The 25,401-nt window shown below is 34.9% G+C and overlaps 1 protein-coding gene and 1 long non-coding RNA gene across 3 annotated transcripts; both read right to left on the bottom strand.

The window, feature by feature from the left end:
- Positions 1 to 9,208: 9,208 nt before the first annotated feature.
- Positions 9,209 to 9,931, bottom strand: LOC110721301. The gene has a single exon (XM_021900439.1). It carries the CDS (start codon positions 9,929 to 9,931, stop codon positions 9,209 to 9,211), a length of 723 nt encoding a protein of 240 aa, XP_021756131.1.
- Positions 9,932 to 15,746: 5,815 nt separating this feature from the next.
- Positions 15,747 to 21,823, bottom strand: LOC110721612. Of its 2 annotated transcripts, XR_002511440.1 has the most exons (6): positions 21,454 to 21,816; positions 21,169 to 21,226; positions 18,801 to 20,716; positions 16,820 to 17,404; positions 16,614 to 16,677; positions 15,747 to 16,142 (listed from the first exon to the last, which is right to left on the bottom strand). It is a non-coding gene; the product is annotated as an uncharacterized LOC110721612 (long non-coding RNA). The 2 variants fall into 2 exon arrangements; XR_002511439.1 differs by having other exon boundaries at positions 16,820 to 20,716; positions 21,454 to 21,823.
- Between the last annotated feature and the right edge of the window lie 3,578 nt (positions 21,824 to 25,401).

The raw sequence follows: 25,401 nt of genomic DNA, 5'->3' as shown, positions 1-25,401 counted from the left end.
TAGGTCTGGTTGTGGATTGGTGTTTCTAGTCAATTTGTGGCCAGTTGTTCTAGTGCGTTTTGGGTGTATTTTTGGTTGATTTTCTGGTTGTTACAGGCAGTGGTTTATTTCAGCCATTTCTCGAGGATTTTGGGTGTATTTTGGTGCAGTTTTGCGTGATTTTTGGTTTCTTGCGGCTGGTTTCTGCTGTAGTTTTTGGGTGTGGCTATGTATAGCTATGTCGGCTGCCCGTTTGAAGTTTCATTGCCCTTTTGTAGGTCTTAGTGGTAGTCAAGATGGACGTGGCAATGACCTTAGTAGAAGTTCTCTAATCAAACATCTTTGTGATCATCATTTTTGTATTGGTGCGTGGGATATCACACGACATTCTCTTACTTCTAATTTGGTTGTTTATACTGAGGCTGAAGTTACTTTTTCGCGTATGGGGATTTGGTTATGTGGGGTTTGCTACAAAACGCATACGCATCGGGCTAAGTGTCGTCATAGTCTAAGTGAGATTGTATCACCCCCGGATGAAGGAGATGGTGTTGTTCGTTTTGTGCTTCATGGTTTCTCCAAGCCGCAAGCTCCCTCTTCTTCGGCTCAGCTTGGGCGCATAGGTGGTTTGGTGCAAGATCAACATTTTGGTTTTGATGTGGCTCTTCTTGATTGTTTTTTCTCCAAGGGGTTTCGTACTATCAAGTCTATACCTCCCAAGTGTTGTTTGGGGTTTTCTCGGGTTCTGAAAGGTGCCCTTGATAAGGTGATTTCTAGGCCTGATGACATTTCTATTTGGGTCTCTTTGTTGGTGTTACCTCTTTGCACCCTTAAAACCTTTCGCCCACGGAGCAGCTCTGAGTCTAGGTCTTCGGTAAAACGTCGGCATCAAGAAGAAAGTATTTCCCGTGCTATTTGCTCTTGGAGTGCACCAGGTGGTAATTTGCAGCTTGTGAGGGATACTTTGGCAAAGGATTCTCCTACTTTTTCAGTGGTTGGTGATGAGGACCTTGATTTGGAGGAGCGTAATATCAAGTAGTGTCGTAGGAAGATTTGTAACGGCCATTTCACTGCTGTAGTCCGGGTTCTTTCTTCTTCAGGCGTTGCTCCTTATAATGACGCCACTCTCGCGGATTTACAGTCTAAACACCTTACTTCTCCGCCTCCATCCTTGCCTGATATACCTGTTGATGGCCTTCATCTCGTTACTACTTCTGCTGTTGTTTTGGATCGGATTAAGAGTTTTCCATGTGGCACATCATGTGGTAGGGACGGTTTACGTGCTCAACACCTTCTGGATTGCTTGACTGGTGCTGCTGTGGCTGTATCAAATGAGTTAGTTGACTCTATTTTCGCGGTGGTTAATCTCTTTCTAGCTGGAAAGTGTCTTATGGAACTAGGAGAGTATATTGCTAGTGCTCCTCTTACCCCACTTGTCAACCCTGGTGGTGGTATTTGTCCTATAGCCGTGGGTACTATTTGGCGGCGTCTAGTTTCGAAGGTGGGTGCTGTTATGGTTGGCCAATCTTTAGGAAGTTACTTTGATGGTCTTCAATTTGGCGTTGGGGTTTCTTCAGGTGGTGAGGCAATTCTTCATGCTGTGAATCGGTTGATTGAGGACCGTGGTTCTGATGTTGGTCTTTCTATGTTGTTGATGGATCTTCAAAATGCCTTCAACCTTGTTGATCGTATGGTCATGTTGCGTGAAGTTCGTCGTCGTTGTCCAGGCATTTCGTGATGGGTTAAATTCTGCTATTCTAATCCAGCCAGATTGTATTATGGGGACCAATCCTTATGGTCGTGTCAAGGAGTGCAGTAGGGTGATCCCCTTGGTCCTCTACTTTTTGCTTTGGTTTTACAGCCCCTGGTTTGTAAAATCAGAGATGCTTTTGACTTATGTCTTCATGCGTGGTATTTGGATGACGACACTGTTATTGGTGACACTTTGGTGGTGGGGAAGGTTCTGCAGTTGATTATGGAGGAAGGGCCTCGTTTTGGGTTACATCTTAATGTGGAAAAAACTGAAATTTTCTGGCCTACAAAAGACCCTCGAAGCAAGCTTGTGGGTGTTTTTCCGCCCAATATTGTTAAGTTGCTTGGTGGTCCTGCTAGTTCTAATTCCGGTTTTGGTGGAGAGCTTGTGATGTAGAGGGTGACCAAGACCATTGCGCTTATGGATAAGGTTGCTCTGCTTGATGATCCTCAGTGTGGGCTATTGTTACTTAGGGCATGTACCGGAGTTTCTAAACTCTACTTTGCATTGCGTACTTGTCCTAGTACTTTTGAGACGGCTCAGCGCACATTCGACGGGGCTCTTCGATCTTCCTTGGAGCGTATTGTTACTGCTTCGGGGCCTGGGTTTGGCGATTGGCAATGGCGACTTGCCACCTTACCATTTGCGTTTGGAGGGCTTGGGGTATATTCTGCAGGTGATGTTCGTAATTATGCTTTTCTTGCTTCTCGGTTACAGTCTGCTGGGTTGCAGACACAACTTTTATGGCATGCTGGCATTGTTGGTCTTGGACGATCCTTTGGAGATGCGTTGAGTCTGTTTAATGGAATAGTGGAGTCTGACATTATGAGTAATCCTAGTGAGGTCGCTGCCCCTAAACTCATGAAGAAATTGGCAGATATATATTTCACAAAGGTTACCGCTTTTGCAGAATCCGCCTATTCTTTGTCTCCTCGGCAATCAGCATTGTGGAAATCGCAGCACGGAGATCACACCTCTGCTTGGCTTCACACAGTCCCTATTTTTGGGTTGGGTCAGACGATGAACCCAAAGACCTACCAGGATGGGTGTTCCATTGTTCTCTATCTCGACGCCGTGCTCTGCTTGTTCTCGGGTTTTTACTGGGGATATTTTCGGTGATCACGCGGTGTCGTGTGCTGGTATTGTGGGCATTAAACATCAGCATAATGTTGTCCGGGATACCCTTGTTGATATCTGCTACAGATCTAGGATTTCGGCAAGAAAGGAGGTTGACATAGGGTTGTCTGGAGGGAATGACGGGGCCCTCAAACCTGCTGATGTGTTACTTTATTCCTAGGATCGTGGTCGCGATGTTTGTGTGGACTTAACAGGGTCTTCTCCTTTGACACAGATATGGCTATCTGACTTTGTTCCTGGGCAGGTTGTGGCTGATGCGGCTTATCGGAAGCGGGTGAAGTATGAAGCTAGTTGTCGGCTGATTGGATATGGTTTCATTCCCTTCTCCTTTTCTTCGCTTGGGGAATTAGAGAAGGAGGCTATTGCGTTGCTGAAGCGGGTTCAGAGGTTGTCGACGACGCAAGACATTGGGGTTCGTGCTGCAGCTTATATCTTCACTAGGGCAGGCTTTGCTATAGCTAGAGGAGTGTGGGCCCAGATTATATCTCGGCTTCCCACTAATTTATTGTAGGTTGTATAACTTTGTCTGTTTTTGAGATAATAATAATAATAATAATAATAATAATAATAATAATAATAATAATAATAATAATAATAATAATGTATAGATATAGATTATGAGATTAATAGCTTACATTATAAGAAATAATACATGACACTTTTTGGTGTAATATTTTGTTGACCCTAAAGTTTTGATGATGATTTAATGGAACCTAAGCAAACTCATAAGACTTAACTTTCTATTTGAGTTGTGTGGATAATCTTAGTAGGATCGAGTTATGTGCAATGATGATCCAGAGGAGGATAGAGCTTTTAACAAAGTTCGAAGGCAGCTCATGGAATTAAGGAAAGCAATGAAGAAAATTAGAAGTCGAGTTCCTTGAGGGAGGAACTGACGCTTCAGAGTCGAAGCCTCAAAGAGAAGAACTCGAGAAGCCTAAATAATTTTCTATTTTATTCTAGGCTTCTTATGTTCATATTTAGCACATTGATATTATTAAGAGTCAAGTGGATTTTTATTTAATATAATGCAATTTTATTTTCCATATTTGCTGGATATTTTATTTAGGTAATATTTGAGAAATTATCTTTTTGGAAAATATCATTTAGTAAAAGTTTTTCTGTTTAAATTATTTACTTATCTTTTGGAAAATATGTTTTGGGAGAATATCTTTAAAATGTGTGTTTTACCTTGTCAAATTTTGTTGAGAAGAGTGGGGAAGTGGTAAACAGTTTACAGTAAAAATAGGGAAGTTGCTTCTGCTTGCTGCTCAAGTTCCCTCTAACTGCACTTCCTAAAATTAAGGAAGTTGTGACTTAGTGCGACAAAAGCAACAGTGAAAGCAACTACCTAACCCTTCTATAAATAGGTTGAGTTTTCAGTTGAAAAATACACACTTGAGCATTACATTCTGTCCTATTTTGAAAGAGTTGAAATCCACTTGAGTTCTTAAGTGTCTTTGTGCTAAGTATCAGAGTTAATCTTGTGCTATATTGGGTAAGAGTTTGAGTGATCAACTCTAAGTGTGGGTTGCTTTGAGTGAAGCAAGGAGAAAGAGAGTTTGAGAGATCAACTGGTTGAGGGATCAATTAATAGGGGAACTCAAGTTCGTTGAGGAACTCAAGTTTCTAATAGGTTGTTTGCCCAATTATAATTAAGAGTTGAGTTTTAAAATTCCCTTGTGGTCGTGGTTTTTCTTCTTGATTAGGGCCAAGAAGTTTTCCACGTAAAATCTCTCTTTGCGCTTTAAGTTCCTTTAAGCTTTGTTTTTATAAATTCCGCAAAAAATCACCCTAGTTCCTTTACAATACAATTTCCCCCCCTCTTGTATTGTTCATTCGAATCAACATATTTTTTCGGCCAAAACTTTTTTGGTGTAACATGACATCTATTTATTGTACACTCTTGTTTTTGGATGAGTCTTGTAAATTAATAGTGATCACCAAAGGTGTAAAAATTATGTTGATGAAAATGGGTGTGTTTCAATGTGTTAAAGGATCAACTCAATTAAAATCTTTAGCTGATGGTTAAAGCCCATAAATATGTTTATACTCTATCACTTCCCCTCACACAAAAGCCCCATTTTAAAAGTGAGGGGTGTATGAGATTCGAACCTGTAACCTTTGTGTTACGCGAGCTCCAATACCACGTTAGAGGATTATCTCAACCAATAGTTTAAGCTGATGATTGAGGCCAGGAATATGTTTTATACTCTATCACAATAATTGTGTAAGGAACAAATGAATATAGCAAAATTCCATATTTTAATGGACATAAAAGTTCATTTGGGGCATATATAATTGAAGCAAAATTATTGTGATTTCAAAATATATATATATATATATATATATATATATATATATATATATATATATATATACATGTTTTCTATCCATATGCAAGCTTTATTTCACAGATTCAGTAAAAAATTAAAAAAAAATAAATTAAACCACAACTTACACCATATTTCATTCAAGTAATGCTTTAGATATTCATGTCCATACTCCAAAATACGAGCTACCAAATATGCCTATGTTAAGAAGAAATTCAAATCTCACTTAATAATGTTCTTACATGTTAATGTTAACATATAAATACGCCAAAAATCCACTCATTAAATTAAGGGGCCGTTTGTGTAATACCCGAATATTTTAAGATTTTATCCAATATATTTTATAGCTAAAATATGATATTTTAAATTATTTTATGAATTTTTATACTCTATTTTTGTTATCCTATAAAAATTATCTTAAACCCTAACATAGTTATCAATTGCTTTTAAAAATAAATAAATAAAGGGAACCACTGTTTCGTACTTTTGTGCGTGGGATTCATTAGCCAAACCAAAAAAGAATTGATTTTGTTAAAAGTTGTTTTTTTTCATCATTCTCCAATCTCCATTATCTTATTTATTGATTTGTAAAGAGATCCCACGATAAGTTTGTTAATGAAGGCTGCGATTTGCGACGTTGCTCATCCATTTCTTCTTCGAATATCGTAGTTGATAGTATTTTCTTGAAAGGTAATCACACTATCAATCTTTTGGTGTTCTTTGATTATAATTTGATTGTATTGTTTATTATATGAAATCACATGAACTTATTAATCTTGGAGTTGTATGTTTATAATTTATTGTCTCGTAATCACACAAATTTAATTTTTTTGAATTGTATGTTTATGATCTATTATCTAGTAATCACACTATCAATCTTTTGGAGCTGTTTGATAATAATTTGATTGTATTATTTATTATATGTAATCACACGAAACTTTGGAGATATTTGTTCTACATTTCGTATTATTATGTGTGATATGATTTATTGCTTGTACTGTTTGTATATATGATTAATTATTATGATATTGTATGATTTGATTTGATTTGAATATCGTATTATTTTTGTTGTATATAATTGATTGTACAATTATTTCTAGGGTTTTTAATATTGTTGCTATAAAGAGTATTGTTTTATTGAGGTTTAGGGTTATTAAATGCAGAGTATTATTTTTAGGTTGTGAGTTAATTATATTTGGGAACTAGTTTTATTGCCCTATAAGAGTTGAGATATATTATAAACTGGAAATGGCGTGTTACATTATTTGGAAACCCGTGCCATTATTGAGATACAATTTCATTAATTTTTGAATGGTTATATGATCGACGTATGAGATCAAAAGGTTGAGAATTATTATTTTGTTCTTGGTTTGAGGCTCGGCGTTATACACCTTAGTCCTTGACATGTTGGTAAGGAGATAATGATCATGAGTTAAGAATGAGGTACAATCTTTATTTATATTTTTTTATGGTCCACTACAGTGGGATTTGACCCATATTGGTCATGGTTAAAGGTGTTTTATGGTTATTGAGAGTATTCAAGTTTTTATACTTGTTGGTTTGCTATTCGAATTACTCATGTCCAAGGCTAGGTATTGAACAAAGAGTTAATTGAGTAAAAGATCGTATTATTATTCGAGGTTAGGTTTGACAAAGGTTATTTCCAGAGTACAATGTGTAATGTAGTTTTGAACTACATTGTTTAATTGAGCTATTAGTGTTAATTATTCTATTATACTCTGTATTCTGATATGTGATGATTACTCAGCTTTTTGCTGACGTGTGTGTTGTTTTGTTGTGCTTTCTGGGTTTGCGGCCATGTCTTTTTCTTATGGTGGCCCTGCGACGATCTATTTTGGAATTTGTCCTTAATGGTGAGCATTCAAGTTTGTCTAAACAGGTTGATCAAGTGATCGTAGCTAAAGGAGCTCAAGTGTTTCGATTAGTATTTTATAACAAGTTTGTAATGTTTTATAAATAGCTCACCTAGTTTATTGGGTTGTAATTATTGAGATTTTGTAAGCCTTAGCACTTGACAAATTGTTGAGTGTGGCGGTAATACCTCCGATTTAGGTATATGCTTTCGCAATTTTATTCAAAAGTTGCTTTTTTTTTTATTCTTGTTTATTATTAGCTTGTAAATTGGGGGTGTTACAGTTTGGTTCGCATAGGGGAATCGGAATGGAATACAGAAAGGGAATGAAGGAGAAAGGAAAGGATTAACCCTGAATTGCCCTGGTTGTTTGGTTGTATCCAGGAAACGGAATGAAATGCTGATTGATTCCCTTTGTGGCTGTTCGGTTCAAACTAGGGAATCAAAACATTCTTGATTCAGACAACAACAACAAAAAAAAAAAACAAAAAACTCATTCGTGCTATAGCAAAAAAAAATTTCAAGAATGCAAATTCTATAACAAATTCAATCACCATGAAGGCATTTATGAACAAATTAAAGAGTAATATCTTATTACAAGTGCATGAACGATTAAAAATCTTGTTCGTGTTAACAAAAGTAAATAAGAAATGCGACATTCCTCTTCATTCTCTCTCCATCACATCGCCTCCGCCATCGTCGACACCCCACTAACCTCCTCCGCCGCCCTTACCAGTTTAAAACAAGGCAAATCCACAAAGTTACATAAATTCAAGAGAAAAAAAACGAAAACTGCATTACAAAATAGAGGAATTAGGGCTTCCCTGTAGCAGACGATCGACGGTCGCAAAAGGGTGGTCGACGGTCACGGATCTGATGTCAGAAGGCTCACCAACGACGGCGACGACTTTGAGCTCGTTAGGGTTCACTTGAGAAGCTTGAGAAGAGAGAGAGAGAGAGGGGCGTCGGTGTTCGACTTAGCTTCACCAACGGTCGTGACGTGAACACCGGCGGCGGCAACTCTGCACTCGGACGTGAACACCGACGGCGGCAACGTCTTCGACCGTGGCAAGAAGCAGAGCAGTGGAGAGGCTTGAGAGGAGAGAGAGAGGGGCGTGGGTAATGAAGGGGAATGGGAATGCAAAAGGCTGGGGGGGTGGGGAATGAGTTTCGAACAATTTTGGGTAAACCCAAAAATAAAAATGGAGAATGAGAATGAAAAAATATGCAAAACAAACACTTACAAAGGGAATCATTCCCATTCCCTTTCCCCATTACAGCGAACCAAACGGCCCCTAATAAGTGATCATAATAATTCAGATTAAACATACCAAATTTAAAAATTAAGATACTGATTATTTATTTATTAATTGGTAAGGAGGACCCTGATCAGACTCCAATGCTTACGGTTTTTTTAATCTAATATTTGCGGGCCAGTCAGTTGAGAGTTGAGGGGAGGGTAAGAGATCACCCCCAAGTACCCTCATTTCGTAGGATTCAAACACTATACTTATAGGATTTGAGGTAACTGGTTAGAACCTTTTCAAGTAAACTAACACTTTATTGGTAGATTATTTTTTTATTTTTAGATAAACTGAACATAATCATAGTTGATCGGTGTTATTGGTTGACATAGGACCACCCTAAAAGAATCCATATATACTTCGTATATAGTAGTCTTGATAATATATTTTTTATTTTTTTTTATAAATCAACATTTGTATGTAGCTATATATCTTATTTTATTCAATTTGAAAGATGGTCATTAATTCATTATATAATTTTTTATACTAATTACATTTGTGGGATCAAAAAATTCATGTCGAGTTTAAAATAATTTAACTTTCTACTTGATTGGGGTCATAAATAACGTGCTGGACATTATCATCGTGACTATAAGCTAGATTTCCTGGGATAGAGATAAGTAATATAAGAAGGAACAATAAGTAATTTATTAACACCTCTAAATTATAAGCTATAAGAATGTCATTATTTCATATATCCGAAGTTGAAGTACAGCATCGGATTGGATGTCCAAGAATGTCACACATTAATAAGGAGACAAATTAAAAAAGAATCAAAGAATAGACATGAACCCATAATTTATACTTCATTTCATATTATATGATAATATTCCTAATAATTAACTATGTTTAAGAGTAAAACTCTAGTATGGATCAAACTCCTAATAATACACTCTAACTCAACCTCAACATCTTCCATTGTCTTCTCAACTTCTTCCAATCTCTTATTCGCCATTCGAATCTCCATCGAATCGCATCGTTCCAGCAACCGTTGACAATTTACACGTCGAAATTTCGAGGCTAATGACGATGATAATGATCTTTGGCTATGAACAATACTTATAGTAGTAGGGAATGAAAGGAGATTTAATAAAGATTCTACTAGAGAAATAGTAGCCCTTCTAATCTCCCTTAAAACATGTACAACTACTATAAGATTTTGGTCAATTAGTGAAAGATCCGACGTAAAATACTTATTTTTACTCCCATTGATTGTCCTTAAGCATTTAGCCAACTCTTTGTTAAGCTTCTTCCTATAGAGCCCGTGAGCCGACATTTGGGCCTCGAAATCGGACCCTCCGGCCTCGAACTTGGCTCGACGTAACGTGTGTTGTAACTCTTGCAAATGTTCTTTAACTAATGAATGGATTTCCCTTGTTATGCCACTAAGATCTAGCATCTCTAATGATGCCTCGGAGATTTCTCGGACCGACGTCGTCGTAGCCTCTTGGTGGTGTTGGCCTAAGGCTTGTTGGACTTGAGAAGATTGAAGGAGGTCATTTGCACGTTTGTGAAGGTCCCTTAGCTCGGTGAAGTTTGGGAGACTTGAAAACATTTTTGAGATGATTTTTGAGTTGGTTTAGTTTGAATTTTTGGTAGTTTATTATTGCTAATTATAATGATTTGTATGATAATGATGATAGAATTAGCTACTAACTCAAGCTATTTATACTTGTAAAATTAAGGAAGATTGAATGAAATTTCCTAAAATGGTTTAGGTTGGGAACAGCTAGTTAGGAAACTAATGTCAATTTGTAAGAAGCTTCCGTACTATTGTTTTAATGAGGGACAATTTTATTAAATAATTATGGATTTTATTAAGATATTGTATGATGATTTTGTTGCTAACGTTTTGTTATGGTGTATGCACGTGCACAAACATAATAGAGGAAAACTATTATTTGTACTCGTACATCTAATTAATTAATAATTTTGAAAGATAGCTTTATATCAACTACCGACATTAGGTTGCCTAATTACATAATTAGTGTTCAAAATTTGAGATTATGTTTTGTTTGATTAATTTTCTATGTGATTCCAATACATATAAAAAAGGGAGTTAGTGTGTTGACTTTAATAAGTTTAATTTGTTACAATCTTATCGTATCATATATTTGATCATTTGTTTTGCATTAAAAATAGTTGGTAAAAAAGTTGTTTTTGTATGTTTTACCATTGTTAAATGATTAACATCCCTTTGTGATGGTCAAATAATCACCGAACTTTGACATCTATGTTTAATACATATTACTTCGTAAGATTTAGATATGTAATCAATTTGTTTCAAGATATAGTTGTTAATTTGACTAATTATGTGAAGCAATAATTGTAAAGTACGAACAATATTTGGAGACAAAGGAAGTAGAATATAATCTACTTATTGCTTCATAAATCGTTAGATAATGATGGGAATAAAGCATCTCCTAATTATTATTAATATTAACAACATATTTAACAATAATAATGAGTGCATTGTACTTGGCAGTTTTTATTTGGTCTTAAAGTAATGATAAAGTACAGCTAGATAAGGAATATGGATTTGTCATTTCATAGAGGACAAAATCGATTGAAGTCAAGATCGACAGTGGTGAAATTGTGCTTAATTAAATAAGATTATTAGGAAAATGAGAGTTGTTAAGAAACTACCCAAATTTTGGATAGTTTAGCAGAGTGTCTGTATAAGTTCCTTTGGATATCAATAAAAACCAAGTGCAGAATATGTAAACGTACTTGAATATTTTATTGGCATTTGACAAAGCAGAATTTTCTCTTTTTCTATTTGTTGCTCCATTGCATTTTTTGAGTTAAAATTTATAAATTTTGATCACAAATTATTACTAATCTATAAGAGATGATATATTATGTGATATCTAGCTTGTTAGATTGGTTTTAAATTTTTAATATCTATTTTTAATACATCATATTTTTATAATTTTTAGGTAAATACAGTTGAAAATAATATATACTTGTATATTTTATGAAATGTATATGTAGAGACGACGAACTAAATAAATAAACCAAGAGACAGTTTTACAAGTATATATTGTTTATCTCAAAAGTAGGAAAGAGCATAATACATACAAGTATGAGGTAAATTTGAATTGAAGTTAGTCATAAATGGATGAAAGTTGAAGTAGTAGCGTAAACATCATCGAGGAGACAAGCAATTAGATAGAAATGTAAACAACATATTATTTGGGAAATTAAGAAAGACTATATAATGGCTATAAAAAATTTGTAGTCACTCTAAATGATGTGATTATAGCCTTTAATAATCATGTAGAATTAATCTTGTACATACATTTATTTGCGAAATTAAGGGTAACTCGCAGCGCATAATTGTGAAATCTACCACATGGCACAATACCAGGGGTGAAGCTAGAATATTATGGGAGCCTGTTCAAGTTTCTAGTGTTCAAAATTGGGCTCTCAAATTATAAGGGGATTAAAAAGTAGAAGACTATTATATATTAATTCAAGTGAGATTCAAACTCAGATTACAAGAATATCAGCAACATATTGTTAATCCATTTGTACGTACTTTCAATAACCAAAGGGAATTAATTATACAAAGTATACACCAAATTTCTGGGCCCTTTCATTTGGGCCTTGAGCCATCGCCCATCTTAGCCAGCCCAGTCCCGCCAATGCACAATACCAAATAAGCACATTTTTATATCAAAATCAATTTTTTTTTGTACAAAAAAAAAAAAAAAAAAAAAAAAGCTATTGAAAAGCCTAAATTTAATTGGTATGAAAACTATTGATTATGGAACAAAAAGTTCTTATTTCATCCAATACTTATCTCCTTCAATGGCTACACAAAAAATTGTAGCCACTATAATTGATACCCTATAATCATGTAGTATTAGGCTCTGTTTATTTGAAAGTGGAGGTGGATGAGATTTGAACACGTGACATTTGTGTCATGCTGGCTCTTGATATCATTGTTAGTTGACTAACTCAACTAAAAGCTAATCAGTTTGTATACTCTATCATTTATCTAGGACTTATTTAATCTGAAATAATTTTTTATGAGCTTACTTCATTAACAACAAGCTAAGAAACATACACAATGCCTGTATGTGCGCAATATAGGAAACCTATTACACTCTATTAATAATATTAGTGGGTACAAATTTAAAAACACTATAAAAAAAGTAGTAGTTATTAAAAAAAATTAGTTGATGGAGTAATATAATATTTTTTATTAAGTAATTAAACAATGATTGATAAGTACTTGTATATTCCGATTATCCTAAAATAGGACAAAATTATAAGGCAGTAATTTTTGGAGTGATTTATTAGAGTGGTAAATTTTTTATTTAGATTCCTTTCAAAGTAAGCGCTAAATTCGCTACTGGTGGAGTCACATTAAAGCAAGTTGGCTCAATTGAACCACTTACTTGGATTTTTTTAATCACTTTTATTTTTTATGTAACCTTGTGCTCTAACACTTCAATAATAAAGAAAATAAACCTATTTGATAGTTTTTGAACCCACCTAAGGATATATTTAGCTCTGTTATAGACTGGTAGGCAGTAAAAAGTATGTTTGAACACTGCCCTAGCAAAGAAGCTTGCTTTTCAAGCGCTCCCATTATTACAGCAAAGTGAAACCCGAAGAATTATTTTTAGGGAAATTTTATTTGGTAGCCTCGTGGTTTCAAAAATTCCACATGGAAGACAAACTTTTTTTTTAGTCTCTGTAGTGACCTCGTGGTTTTGCATATTTGATTATAGTGGCCTAATTATCATTAAGTGGCTAACCATTTACAAAATGGTTCGGTTTTTTTACCATATTTCAGGAAAAGACTAACCTACCCCTAATTAAATTAATTCCCCCTTCCTTCTTCCTTAAATACAGACTCCCCTTCAACTGTTTGGCTGGTTGCTCGACATTGTTGAATTTAATCCCAAACCCTTTCCTCTCCCTTCAACCTTCCACCATATCTCACAACCTAGCCTCCATAGGTTATCACCATGAATTTTCGTGGAGTTTCTTCAAAGAAGAGAGGCGCAACAGATGGAAGCTTTAATTGGGTAAGGATGAAGCACTGCAATTGCAACCCCCCTAGAAACGCTGAGGTTAGGTTTTCTGATTCCATGAGCAATCCAAAGAAGCCATACTATAGATGCAGGGAAAAAGTCAGAGGTTGTGGATATTTTGAATGGGTCACAGAAGATGATGTGAGCTTTTACGATGCTTCACCAAATTCTGAGATTGCCGCAATACATAACATGGTCTCAGAACTGTTTGTTTGTTGCAAGAGGGTTATGAAGATTGGCATTATCATATTAGTAATTTGTGTTTTTTGTTACCTTAAATGATGTAAACAGGGTAATGAGGGAAAGGGGAGTATTGTTAAGGTTGAATCGTAATGAAGTTATGTAATGAGGGGTGGTGATGTATTTTGTACTGGGTTTATGACAGCAGTTATGTAATTCAACCAAGTATAAATAAAAACTCAGTTATGGTACTTGATTTCTAATATATATAAATGTGCTGTGAATGAACCAAAGTTGAGATATGATAAAGTAATAAAACTTAAGTTAAATTACAGACCATAAGTTGACAAAAACCATAATTTCACCTACAAGAACTTAAATACAGACCATAAGTTCAAAAACCATAACTTGGCCTAGAAGATGTTCTAGTTAAATACAAACCATATGTTCAACAACCAAAAGTTGCAAGCAATTGCACTGACATACAAAAACAAACATCCTACTTGCTCCTACTCCATCAAGGTACATGACATATCAGACTTTGTTCTTTCCTTTGTTACCCTTCCTTGTCCTGGTAACAGGTTGGCTACTTGGACCTTGAGTAGCTTCATATGAAGTCTGAGTTGTGTTAATGGAGGGTTGTGGTTGTGAAAGAGACTGCAATGAGCTTCTTGTGAATCTTCTTGGAGGGTCTGGTGGGTTTGCTGTGGATGTGCTCTTTGGTGCACTGTGTTTAGAGGATTGAGAAGTTTTATTTGCTGTTTTTTAGCTGTTGCCTTTCTCTGCTCTACTGCTGTAAGTCCACCCTTACATGTTTGTTTGGTGTGTCCATAACACATACATTTTTGACATTGGACTGTTGTGGACCTTTTCCCTTTGTTTGGTTCATCAGCTGCCCTTTTTCTTTGTCTAGATGGCCTACCAATGGCTCTTTTCATCACAGGTGGTAGTATTGTAGGCATATCAATCTCTGGCCAGTGCTCAAAATTTGGTACAGGGTGTATTGGATTGGCATATGCTTGCTTATAAGTTTGGACTGAGAATCATGTGCTGCAGAAATGGTATGGGTTCAATCCAGCAGCCAAGATTGCTCTGATTGCATGTTTGCAAGGCAATCCTGAAATTTTCCATGCCCCACAAAGACATGTCTTCCTGTGTAGTGACACAGGAAGCATAGAATTCCCATCCTTCACTTCATATTCACCCTCACTTGACTGATAAGCTTTGCAAGTTCTGGATTCAAAGGTCAAACTCCTTATTCTCTTTACTATGTTAGGACATGGTTCATCCTCATTCCATTTGTTGCACCTTTGTCTTCTTGTTGACAGTCTAACCATGCACATCCTTCTAATACCTATGCATTCATGTATTCTTTGGTTAGCATTAAAGAGCCATGTCAAATACCATTAATGAAGATGGGAAAAACAGAATGATACCTTCCAAAAGTGTTAAGACAGGCCTGCATCTGTCTATACCTAAAGTTGAGTTGAAGCTCTCCACAAAGTTGGTCTTGTTCTCATCCTTGCAAATGTTTGGATCAAATTTGTGCCTTGTCCATCTTGACTGCTCCCCTAGAGCAGCCAACCATTCACAAGCAATTGGATTCACAACCTTCATCCTGTCCATTGCTTTTTTGAGGGTGAAAGGAGATGTTGCACTACATGCCAACCAAAACAGTGAATGCATCAAAGGCCCAGGAAATGCTGCTTTCCAATTCTTGGCTAAGTGTTTGCAGCAATATCTCCTGTCCACTTCAGGCCATAGCTCATTTAGTGCCACATCTATTCCCTGCATCCAAATGTTAGAAACACTGAGTTACATTGTTATTTGCAATTACAGAAATAAAAGTGTGACTGACAGAGATCACTTACTTTTTGTCTGTCTAAAATAATACACCAACCATTAGAGGTGAGTACGGATCGGATATCCGATCCAAAATTGGGTTTCGGATCGGATATCCGTATCCGAAATTTAGGATATCTGATATCCGATATCCGATCCGAAAGCTTTGGATATCCGAAATTTTTGGATCGGATATATCGGATATCCAGTATCCGATTCTTTTTTATTAATAATTTAATATCAATCATTTTATACTAAATTTATCTCTTAAAGGCAAAATTACTTTTTTAAAAAGACAAATTCATATGCATATTTTAGTTATTTTGCTATTATACAACCTGAACAAATTCCAAAATTAAATAACCTGAATAACTTAAGTAATTATACAACCTGAACAAACCAAAGTGACTGATTTGAAATTTTGAACAACCTGTGAACAAACTCACAAAGTGACTAAAAAAACCTAAAGTCCAACTAATTATAACATATTACAATATAAGGAAATTTTAGAAAACTTGCATACTAATTGTCACATTACAAAACAAAGAAATGTTCAAAGTCCGTAAATCCCAAAGCTGGATTGTTGATTCACTAATTAATGTAACAGAATTCACATCATAAGGAATTAAGGATCCCATGCTCCACCAGTTTGGTAATGAAGGCATGAAGCACACCAGTTGATTCCTGTGACTGTACCTAGAAAACACAAGAACATTCAAATAAAGAATTAGACAATTAGATCTAATACTTTTTAGATTTCAAGAATTATACACACGAATCAGCTATTTGAAGTAAAGAAACTTAATCAACCAACTTCACTGAAAAGTGAAAACCCAAATACATGACTTGTTTTTCTTCTTTAGTATACTATTCTTTAGTAAATAAAAGGTTCAAACTCCAAAGTATTCACAGCAGAAGCCTGATATACAACATATGACAACTTCAATGCCATTATTCATTAATATTGCTGTCATGTACTAGGTTTAAAGAGAATTGCTGTCATGCACTTGGATAAATCAGAAAACAGTCACAAAACATCAAGTCCTCAACACTTCAACAACATTCATATCCAGCATTCATAGGTCAAAGCTCAAAGTTATTGTTAAAAAAAAATGCAGAAACTATAACAAAAGAAAAAAAAAATACAAACCAATAAAATAGTATTACCTCTAATTCTAAAAATAATCATCGACAACGGCAACCGAGGGAGGATCAACAAGAGAAGACAACTCTACATTAAAAAAAAATAGCAAGTTATACAATAAATAGTTATATACATAAAAATAATTGCAAAAAATAAAATAGAAAAAAAACAGAATTATATTGTAAATTCCAGCTTAAGTAAATAATAATAGATATGAAAAAAGTATTACCCTCTTCAATTTGTTGAATATCATCAATACTTTCTTCAATCACAAGTGGACCACGTGTACTGCGCATCCAATCTTGTGCACATATCAAAGCTTCAACCATATGTGAAGAAAGAGAACTACGAAGCACATTAAGTACTTTCCTCCCGGTGCTAAAGGCAGATTCAGATGCAACCGTAGAAACCGGAATGGCTAATACATCTCTAGCCATAAGACCAACAATAGGATATCTCTCCACCCCTTTTTTCCACCATCCCAAAGCATCAAAATTCTTACCCGTGATAGGCTCTCTATCATCCATTAAGTACTTGTCCAAATCACTTTTTTTTTTTTTTATCAAAAACCGTTTGTCCACCAATATTCCTTTCAAACTCATAATCAGCCACATCATGCCAATCATTACAAGTTTCCAAGTCTCTTGAACTCAAATCAATATTTTCAGAAACATTTGGCACATTTTGACTTTGTAAAGAAGCATAATGTTCATACAACAAAGTCAAAGTATTCATGACCATATCATACAATTTTGCAGCCTTCACAGAGTCATATTGATCATTAATAGCCCACTTCACATAATGCATTTTGCGTCTAGGATCAAGCACAACAACAACATACAACATTAAGTTAATGTTATCCACATTTTCTCAATATTTTTCATGTTTTTTCTTCATCCCATGGGCCATTAACATCTCACCACTATCAACACTTTCACACTTATTTTTTAATCATTTTCCAAATTGTCACAAGTTCAAGAAAATACACATTAGTTGTAGTATACAAAGATCCAGAAAGTCTCAAAGTAGCATCATAAAATATCTTAAGAAAGGGAAGCAAAGAAGCAACATGATCCCAATCAATATCGGTAGGAACACCAGAAAGTTTTGTTAGTTCAGCAAGAAATTTACCACCATCTGAATTTTCCAAAAAATCAAAAGCTTTTCGATAAACTATAGCATATTCTAACATCAAATAAGTGGAGTTCCACCCAGTTTCAACATCCAAACAAAGTTGACGTTTTGATTGAATTTGTTCTTGATTAACACAATTTCGAAACTTTTGCAATCTAGCAGGGGAAGATCTAACAAATCTCACAGCATTACGTATCCTTTTTATTGATTCATCACATTCTTTCAAACCTTCCCTCACTGTTTAATTAAGAAGGTGGGCTGCACATCGCATATGCACAAATTTACCATCTAAAATAGTCCCATCTTTCCATCTTTGCAACCTCGTCCTCAAATATTGAACCCCTACATCATTTGAACTTGCATTGTCTACGGTAATGGTCATTACCTTGGTGATACCCCACTCAAGCAAACACTTTTCAACTGATTTACCAATAGCCTCACCGGAATGGCCACTAATTGGACAAAAATTTAATTTTTTTTTGTGCAAATTCTAATTATGATCAATAAAATGGGCTGTTAAACACATGAAAGACAAATTTTGACAAGAGGTCCATGTATCGGTAGTGAGACAAATACGAGAAGAACACTTGCTAAAGTAGCTTTTCAGATTTTTTTTTTTCATCCAAAAACACACGATAACAGTCTCTAGCAACTGTGAAACGAGAGGGAATAATAAAATTTGGTTGAACAACAGACATAAAATGGCGAAAACCCTCACGCTTAGAAAACCTAAATGGCAATTCATCCATTATTATCATTTTAGCAAAAGCTTTTATACCATCCTCCTGCCTAAACTTCCAAAATTCTAATTTCCCTTTCTTTTCACATTTTTTATTATCACCAATACTATCTACTAAATTTTGTTGACTTTGTGTTTGAAAAAGCAAGAAGACTTTGTGATTGCTCAATATTAGGGGGATAATCCTTACACCTTGTAAGATGATTTTTCATAACACTTGTACCACTTTTAGAGTCACCACAAACATCAACATGACAATACAAACATTTTGATCTTTTATCCCCATCTTTTTTTATCAACTCAAAATGATCCCAAAGCCAAGACCTTTTTTTCTTACCTTTATTTTCAGCTCCTACATCATCACTAGTCCCACTTGAAGGTCTTTTTGCTGAAACTATTGGTGGATTTTGATCTCTAACACGCTCGGCAGCAGCAGCAGCAGCACTTGAAGCCAAGGGATCCTCACTTGACAGGTGATAGGACCATAAAAGTATATTATTTTTATATATTAAACTCTTGATTTTATATTGGCATTTGATAATTTAAGAATATAATAAGTAATTTTCTATCCTATACATGAGTTACTACTATTTTATTTATTTGTTTGCAGGAAAGAAAATATCGGCATCAAATTGCATTCTACGCCACTTTGATTAAGAAAAGCAAAATTTACAAGCCAGTTGACTCTCAAATATTTCAAGCCCAATATTGTTTTATTGTGTAGGCTTTTACATTTGGGCCTTGAATGAAAATATCTTCCTACTTAGCTGAGTGAAAAAAAGAGGCAGCTCAAGAACATTTCTCCTTGCTCTAAAGCATAGAGTTTTTCACCGACTTTCACGGAGAACAAACCGTCAAACAAGATGATAAAGATGAAATTGGATAATTATTGGAGCGAAATACTCGGAGCAACGGAGATGAATCAAAGGCTAGTTCCTTATCTTTCGGTTAGGGAAGTTTTTGAGTGTTATCAGATCCGTAATTTTGGGGAGCAAAATTGAGGGAATATAATCTGAATTTCGGCGGAGAGTTGCGACATCCAACAGTGAACAGAGGTGGTAGACGAGTGAACAGAGGTGGCTTGGTTCTGTGCATGGTTACTCTGATCATCTACTGGAAGCTTTTGGTATTTTATATATTTTGTTTACATTCAATTGTCAGCTACTTGTTTTTACTTTGGATTAGCAGTAGAAGTTTTGTTTAGAAAATGGAAATAATAAAGTTAGTGCTTCCTTAATTTGTTCTTGAATGCGTCAGTTACTCCTGGGAATTATACTTTGATTGCTTAATATAATTTCTAGTATCTATTTCTATTTTGCTTTGTTAACTAGTTTGACTATGAATTCTATATGTTCTAGTATGATAACCTCAATATTTGTTATGTTAGGCTAAATTATTAGAGGGGTAGGGAGATCAATTATGCATTGGATTATTGGATTGTGAGAATTGATATGTTGTAGTCCTTGGGTATTATGTTTATATTCTTAATTGGTTTGGTAATCCGCTTGAATTACGAACTAGTTGATTATGTTTGAGACCGGCCATCTTTAGTATAATTTGTTAGTTTGACGACTAGAATTTTAGCTTGTGATCCGTAATTGTTCTAGCTAATACCATTAGTAGTGATCAGGTGTGTGATTGGTGACTAAAACTTGTCTCACACCTAAGATTATCAACCCTTTGAGTTGCACAAGTCCGAGCTTGTGAGACTCGTGGCTTAAGTTAACTACTTCCTTGTTATTAATGCGGCTAATTAATCGAGTCTAGAGAGCTTGTTCTAGATTATTAGTTACTTAGACAATATTCCGAGAGCTCGTTTGGTATATATGCAATTAAGGGAAGTTCTGAATGCTTGTTTGTGTTCCTTGGTTAACATTAAGATATAAATGTAATTCGTATAATTCGATGAGCAATAATTGATACTCCAATGCTATAATACATCTCCCGATTCCCTATTTTATTATTTTTGATTTTATCGTATTTTAATTTTTATTAGTTTACTTCTCCGTGCTTTATTTGTTATCTAGTTAGTAGTTTATTTATTAGATCATATCATTGTTTCTTCAAAACAGGGGTTTCTAACTTACACAAGTAATAATTTGATAATCCAATTCTCTGTGGGATCGACCCTAGCTTACCCTACTACATTTTAGGAGGTTTTAGTTAGGTTTATATTTGGTAGACACGCGACAGTCGTATCAACGGGTTAGTTGGGGCAGCACTTTCAGCAGTAATATCATGATCATCCATTATCTACAACACAACATTAACATTTGTATCAATAAAAAATTTATCAAATATAAAACAAAATGACTGCAATTCCACTCCAAGTTGCATATTATCATATATAAACAAGCAAATAATGACATCAGGCCATCTATGTAAGGGAATGTAGAAAGAGAGAGCAAAAAAGACAAACAGTAGACAAATAAAAGTTGATGCTTCAAACTTGCAAGATGGACATCAGTATGTTCATAAACCTCACAGAGGGGAGCAACACAAAAACTAAGTTCAGCTATACATGGGGAATGAGAGGCTAGTTTCTCTACTAAGTTCAGCAACACAAAAACTAAACAGAAAATTAAACGGCCAATTTAACAAAAACAGAAAATTTAAACTGAAATTTAAACGGCCAATTTAACCCCGTTCAACACACCACATTATGTTCAAGTGTTCAAGTGAAATACAAAAAACAAAAAACTCACCAAAAGTAAAATACAGAAGACCTCAAATGGCGGAGAGCACGAGGTTCAAGTGTTCAACCTACAACAAAAAAATAAACAGAAAATTTAGCAAGAAATTAAACAGAAAATAAACAAGAAGTTAAACAAAACGTCAAAACCCACATCAACAATTCAACATACAACAAAAAATATACAGAAAATTAAACCAAAAAAATAAAACGAACCCCGTTCAAACAATATGACATTTATATTTGTTGATTTAAAAATGAAAAACAAAAAAATCACCAAAAATTAAAAATAAAGGACCTTCAATGGCGGAGAGCACGAGGTTGAATGGAGCTTCAAGCCTTCAACGACCAATTTCAAAAAATAATAACCCTAGAAATTCAGAAATTTCAATTTATGTAAGGGATTTGAACTTTTGAAGTGAAATCTGAGAGCCTTGAGAGTTTGAGAGGAGAGAGCCAGAGAACGAGAAGAGACTAAAGAGTCAAGAGAGAGACAGAGAGAGATAGAGGAGAGAGAGAGAGAGGCGTGACTGCGTTTGAGATAGAGGAGTGTTTAGGGAATTAGGTCAATTAGGGTTCAAGAATTTTCTTTTTGCATATATATTTTTTTTTAGAAAATTCGAGAAATAAAAAAGGAAAAACAAGTAAATTTCAGATATTTGGATCAGATATCCGATATCCGATATTTGAAAAATGTTCGGATATCGGATATCCGAAATCCAAAATTTGGATATCCGATATCTGATCCGATATCCGAAAATCCGGATCGGATATCCGATCCGGAATCAAAATTCGGATCGGATATCCATAATTTTCGAATCGGATGCGGATCGGATCATCGGATTTTCGGATCTTCAGATAGTTTTGCTCAGCCCTACCAACCATTCCCCCTCCCAGAACCTGACAGAATATGCTTAAGGTGCCAGAAAAAATACTTCCAACTGTCACTATCTTCCTTGGGGACAATAGCCCATGCAAAAGGAAATAACTCATTGTTCCCATCTACAGCCACATCAGACAGAAGGACCCCACCAAAATGTCCTTTCAAGTGAGCTCCATCAACCCCCACTAAACTCCTACACCCTGCAACAACACCATCAATGGAAGCCTTGAATGAAATGAATATACTAGAGAATGTGAGGGAGGGATCAGGGGGATTAAGTTGATTCCATGCACAGTTAGCTGCAGATCCTGGGTTGGTTTCCTTAACCATCTCACAGTACTTTGGCAAATACCCATAAGAAGTGTCATGGCCACCATTTATCTCCTTCAATGCTACCCCTCTCACCTTGTAAAGTGTACTGGTTGCCATATGCACTCCATATCTACTGAACAACAGATCATTCAGTGTCTGTCTTTCCAGAGATGTCATTATTTGCCCTTATATCTTCAAGTAGCTTTTCTGCAGCCCATTTAACAGTTACCAGGGGATTCCTTTCATCTAACCCTCCACAAGTGTGCTCAGGGTTCTTTATACTCTTTATAGCCCATGTGACTCCATCAGGTAGCTTTCTTGAATGAATTCTCCAACCACAGCTTAAAGCAAGACAGGAAGCAGAGCAAAGGTGTACGGGTACAATTTATTAGATGAGCTGCGGCAAGAACACACTCCTCCCAAAAATAAATAAGTAATTTAGCCTGAAATCCCAACGCTCTCCCAACATTCAAAATATGTTTGTGTTTTCTCTCAACTCTCCCATTTTGTTGTGGAGTACCCACACAAGAATTTCAAACAAAATTTCAGTTGTCTTAAAATAATCGAGTAAGCAATTAAACTCTGTACCATTGTCAATTTGCAAAAATTTAATTGATTGAGAGAATTGCCTATCTAACATAGCAACAAAAGCCATAAATATTTGAAACACTTTGATTTTATCAATCAACAAATAAATCCACACTGCCTGGGAGAAATAATTAACAATTGTTAAAAAATACGAACTCCACACGATGAAACATGTTGATGTGGACCCCACATATCATATTGTATTTTCTCAAAAATTCTAGAAGTCTTATTATCACTCAAGAGGAATTTGTCTCTAGCACGAATGCACACTTCACACCCTTAATGTAAACTACCCTTAGTACTACTAACATGAGGAAGTAACCTAACCACTTTCACGGATGGATGCCCCTTTCGTCTGTGCCATAACTCCAAGGTTGTTGTTGATTCATCTACTGACACATGTTGCACCAATTCCGGTTTGCTAAAATAATTTAGTTCGCTTTCCGAATTCCTGGTCCAATCAGCTCCTTTGTTTGGTCATGTATAACACACATAGAAGAATTAAATTGGACAATTGTATCTAATGTATCACTAAGCTGAGAGACAGAAAGAAAATTACAAATGAAGTTGGGAACATAAAGAACTTAGCACAATTTTATCTGACAAACGAACCGAGCCTTCTAAACTAGCTAATACCGATTCACCATTAGGCAAACCAACTAGACAATGAAAACTTTGAGTATTGAATAACCATGATTTTTAGCCTATAACGTGATGTGTAGCTGCGGTGTCAATGATCCAAGAAGTAGTATCAAACTTACTGTTCAAACAATCATCAAAAAATTTAACATTACCCATCAAACCCGTGAAAAATTGGAGGAATTGAATGATAATGCCGAAGGGTCTTTCCCCCTTTGGCTGAGACTTTCTATAATTGTGTAAAAAGTTCATAACCTACTCTTAATGCCATGAAGATTTTGTATAAACTTTGGCTTGTGTTTCTCATTAGCTCATCAAAGAATATATAAATTTACAATATTCCTAAACCTAGAATGAATGATATAGTAGGAAACTAGGATAATCACCAAAATACATAATAATATCATGAATGTATATCCTAACAAATATACCATAAGATATTCTCAAAACATATTATACGGTGTTATCTAAATACTTGGTAATAAACAAATATGATTTTTTTTTGTTTGGAACACATTAATACGAATTTAATGACATCTCACTTGATAATAAGTTAATAACACATTATTTGATAATGTTTATACCTTAAGAATTAGGGTCTACTGTGTTCACCTTAATTTCACTTATTCAGGTCAAATAAATTCTAAGTTCAATATAGGAGAAATAAGTTTTAATTAGGATTATCCAAGTTCAAATTACAACTAAAATAATTTTTAATAAGTTCAGATAATATCTAATAAGTTCAAATAAGTAAAAATCAGGTGAATAGAAATAGTACAACTAGTTTACAAATAAGGTCAAAGTTTCGTCAAATTTAAAAATCAGATCAAGTAAACTGAACTTAGCCTTAAGTGACAGGATGTTAGCCATCTTAACTAGAGTACATTATTTGGGGTGATACAACATGTGTATTGAATCCATCCAAATTTTAAAAATAATAAGAATGTCATGCTTCCTAGATATCCAAAATACTAAATACAGTTGGACAATTTGATATCTAACTTGATATCTCTTACATTTGTTTCCTTAACATAATCAAATTGAAATCTACCCACTAATTAAAAAGTTTAGTACTTAGAAAATAAATCAAACAAAAAAGGAAACAAATCAAGACAAATGAATCATAAAATCAAGCTACCAATGAGGGAGCAACAAATTAACAAAAAAGGGTAGAAAAAAGAAATAAAGAAATTAAACAAAACTAGCATACCACATAATCCTTGCTTCATCATCAATATAAAACCCCTTTACGCTATTCATTTACATTCACAAAAACAATATTCATTTCATCATTTCTCAAAGGCATACACTCAATTATTATTATTATTTTTTTTTTTTATGCATTGTACCCATTGTTTTTGTCATAAACTTGTAATAGCTTACACCATTTGTCCAAAACTAATTGTCACGTATTAGAACTATCATTATATGACAATTAGTTTTGGATGAATCGGATAATTTATTAAGTTTAACTGTTGATTATATATTTATTTATTTATTTTTGGTTTTTGTAGGTGTTAAAAAAAGGTATCCCATAATAGAAAGATGGAATTCAGCTTTGTTTCAAAGGTGGCAATGTTCACTGTGGGGTTATTATGGGTACTAAATTTGGTGCTAAGAGCATCTTTAAGGGTGAACATTTTAATAGTTCACAATGAGTGAACAAATAAGGTGGTGGCTTAATGGCAAACTCTTTAATTGTTCATGTTGAGTGGTCATGGGTTCGATTGCAGGAGCAAGCACTTGCATGAATTAATTCGCTGTGGGCCCCACCAATATTTTGGACTGATATTCATGCAAAACGACGTCGTTTTGCTGTTTCAT

This window comes from Chenopodium quinoa, unplaced genomic scaffold, assembly GCF_001683475.1.
Source record: "Chenopodium quinoa cultivar QQ74 unplaced genomic scaffold, ASM168347v1, whole genome shotgun sequence".
Taxonomy (NCBI): domain Eukaryota; kingdom Viridiplantae; phylum Streptophyta; class Magnoliopsida; order Caryophyllales; family Amaranthaceae; genus Chenopodium; species Chenopodium quinoa.
The sequence above is the reverse complement of the archived record's forward strand: the minus strand, read 5'-3'. Positions and strand labels throughout refer to the sequence as shown.

Coding starts and splice junctions, on each gene's coding strand:
- LOC110721301 (XM_021900439.1), bottom strand. CDS start 9,931: ATGTTTTCAAGTCTCCCAAACTTCACCGAGCTAAGGGACCTTCACAAA.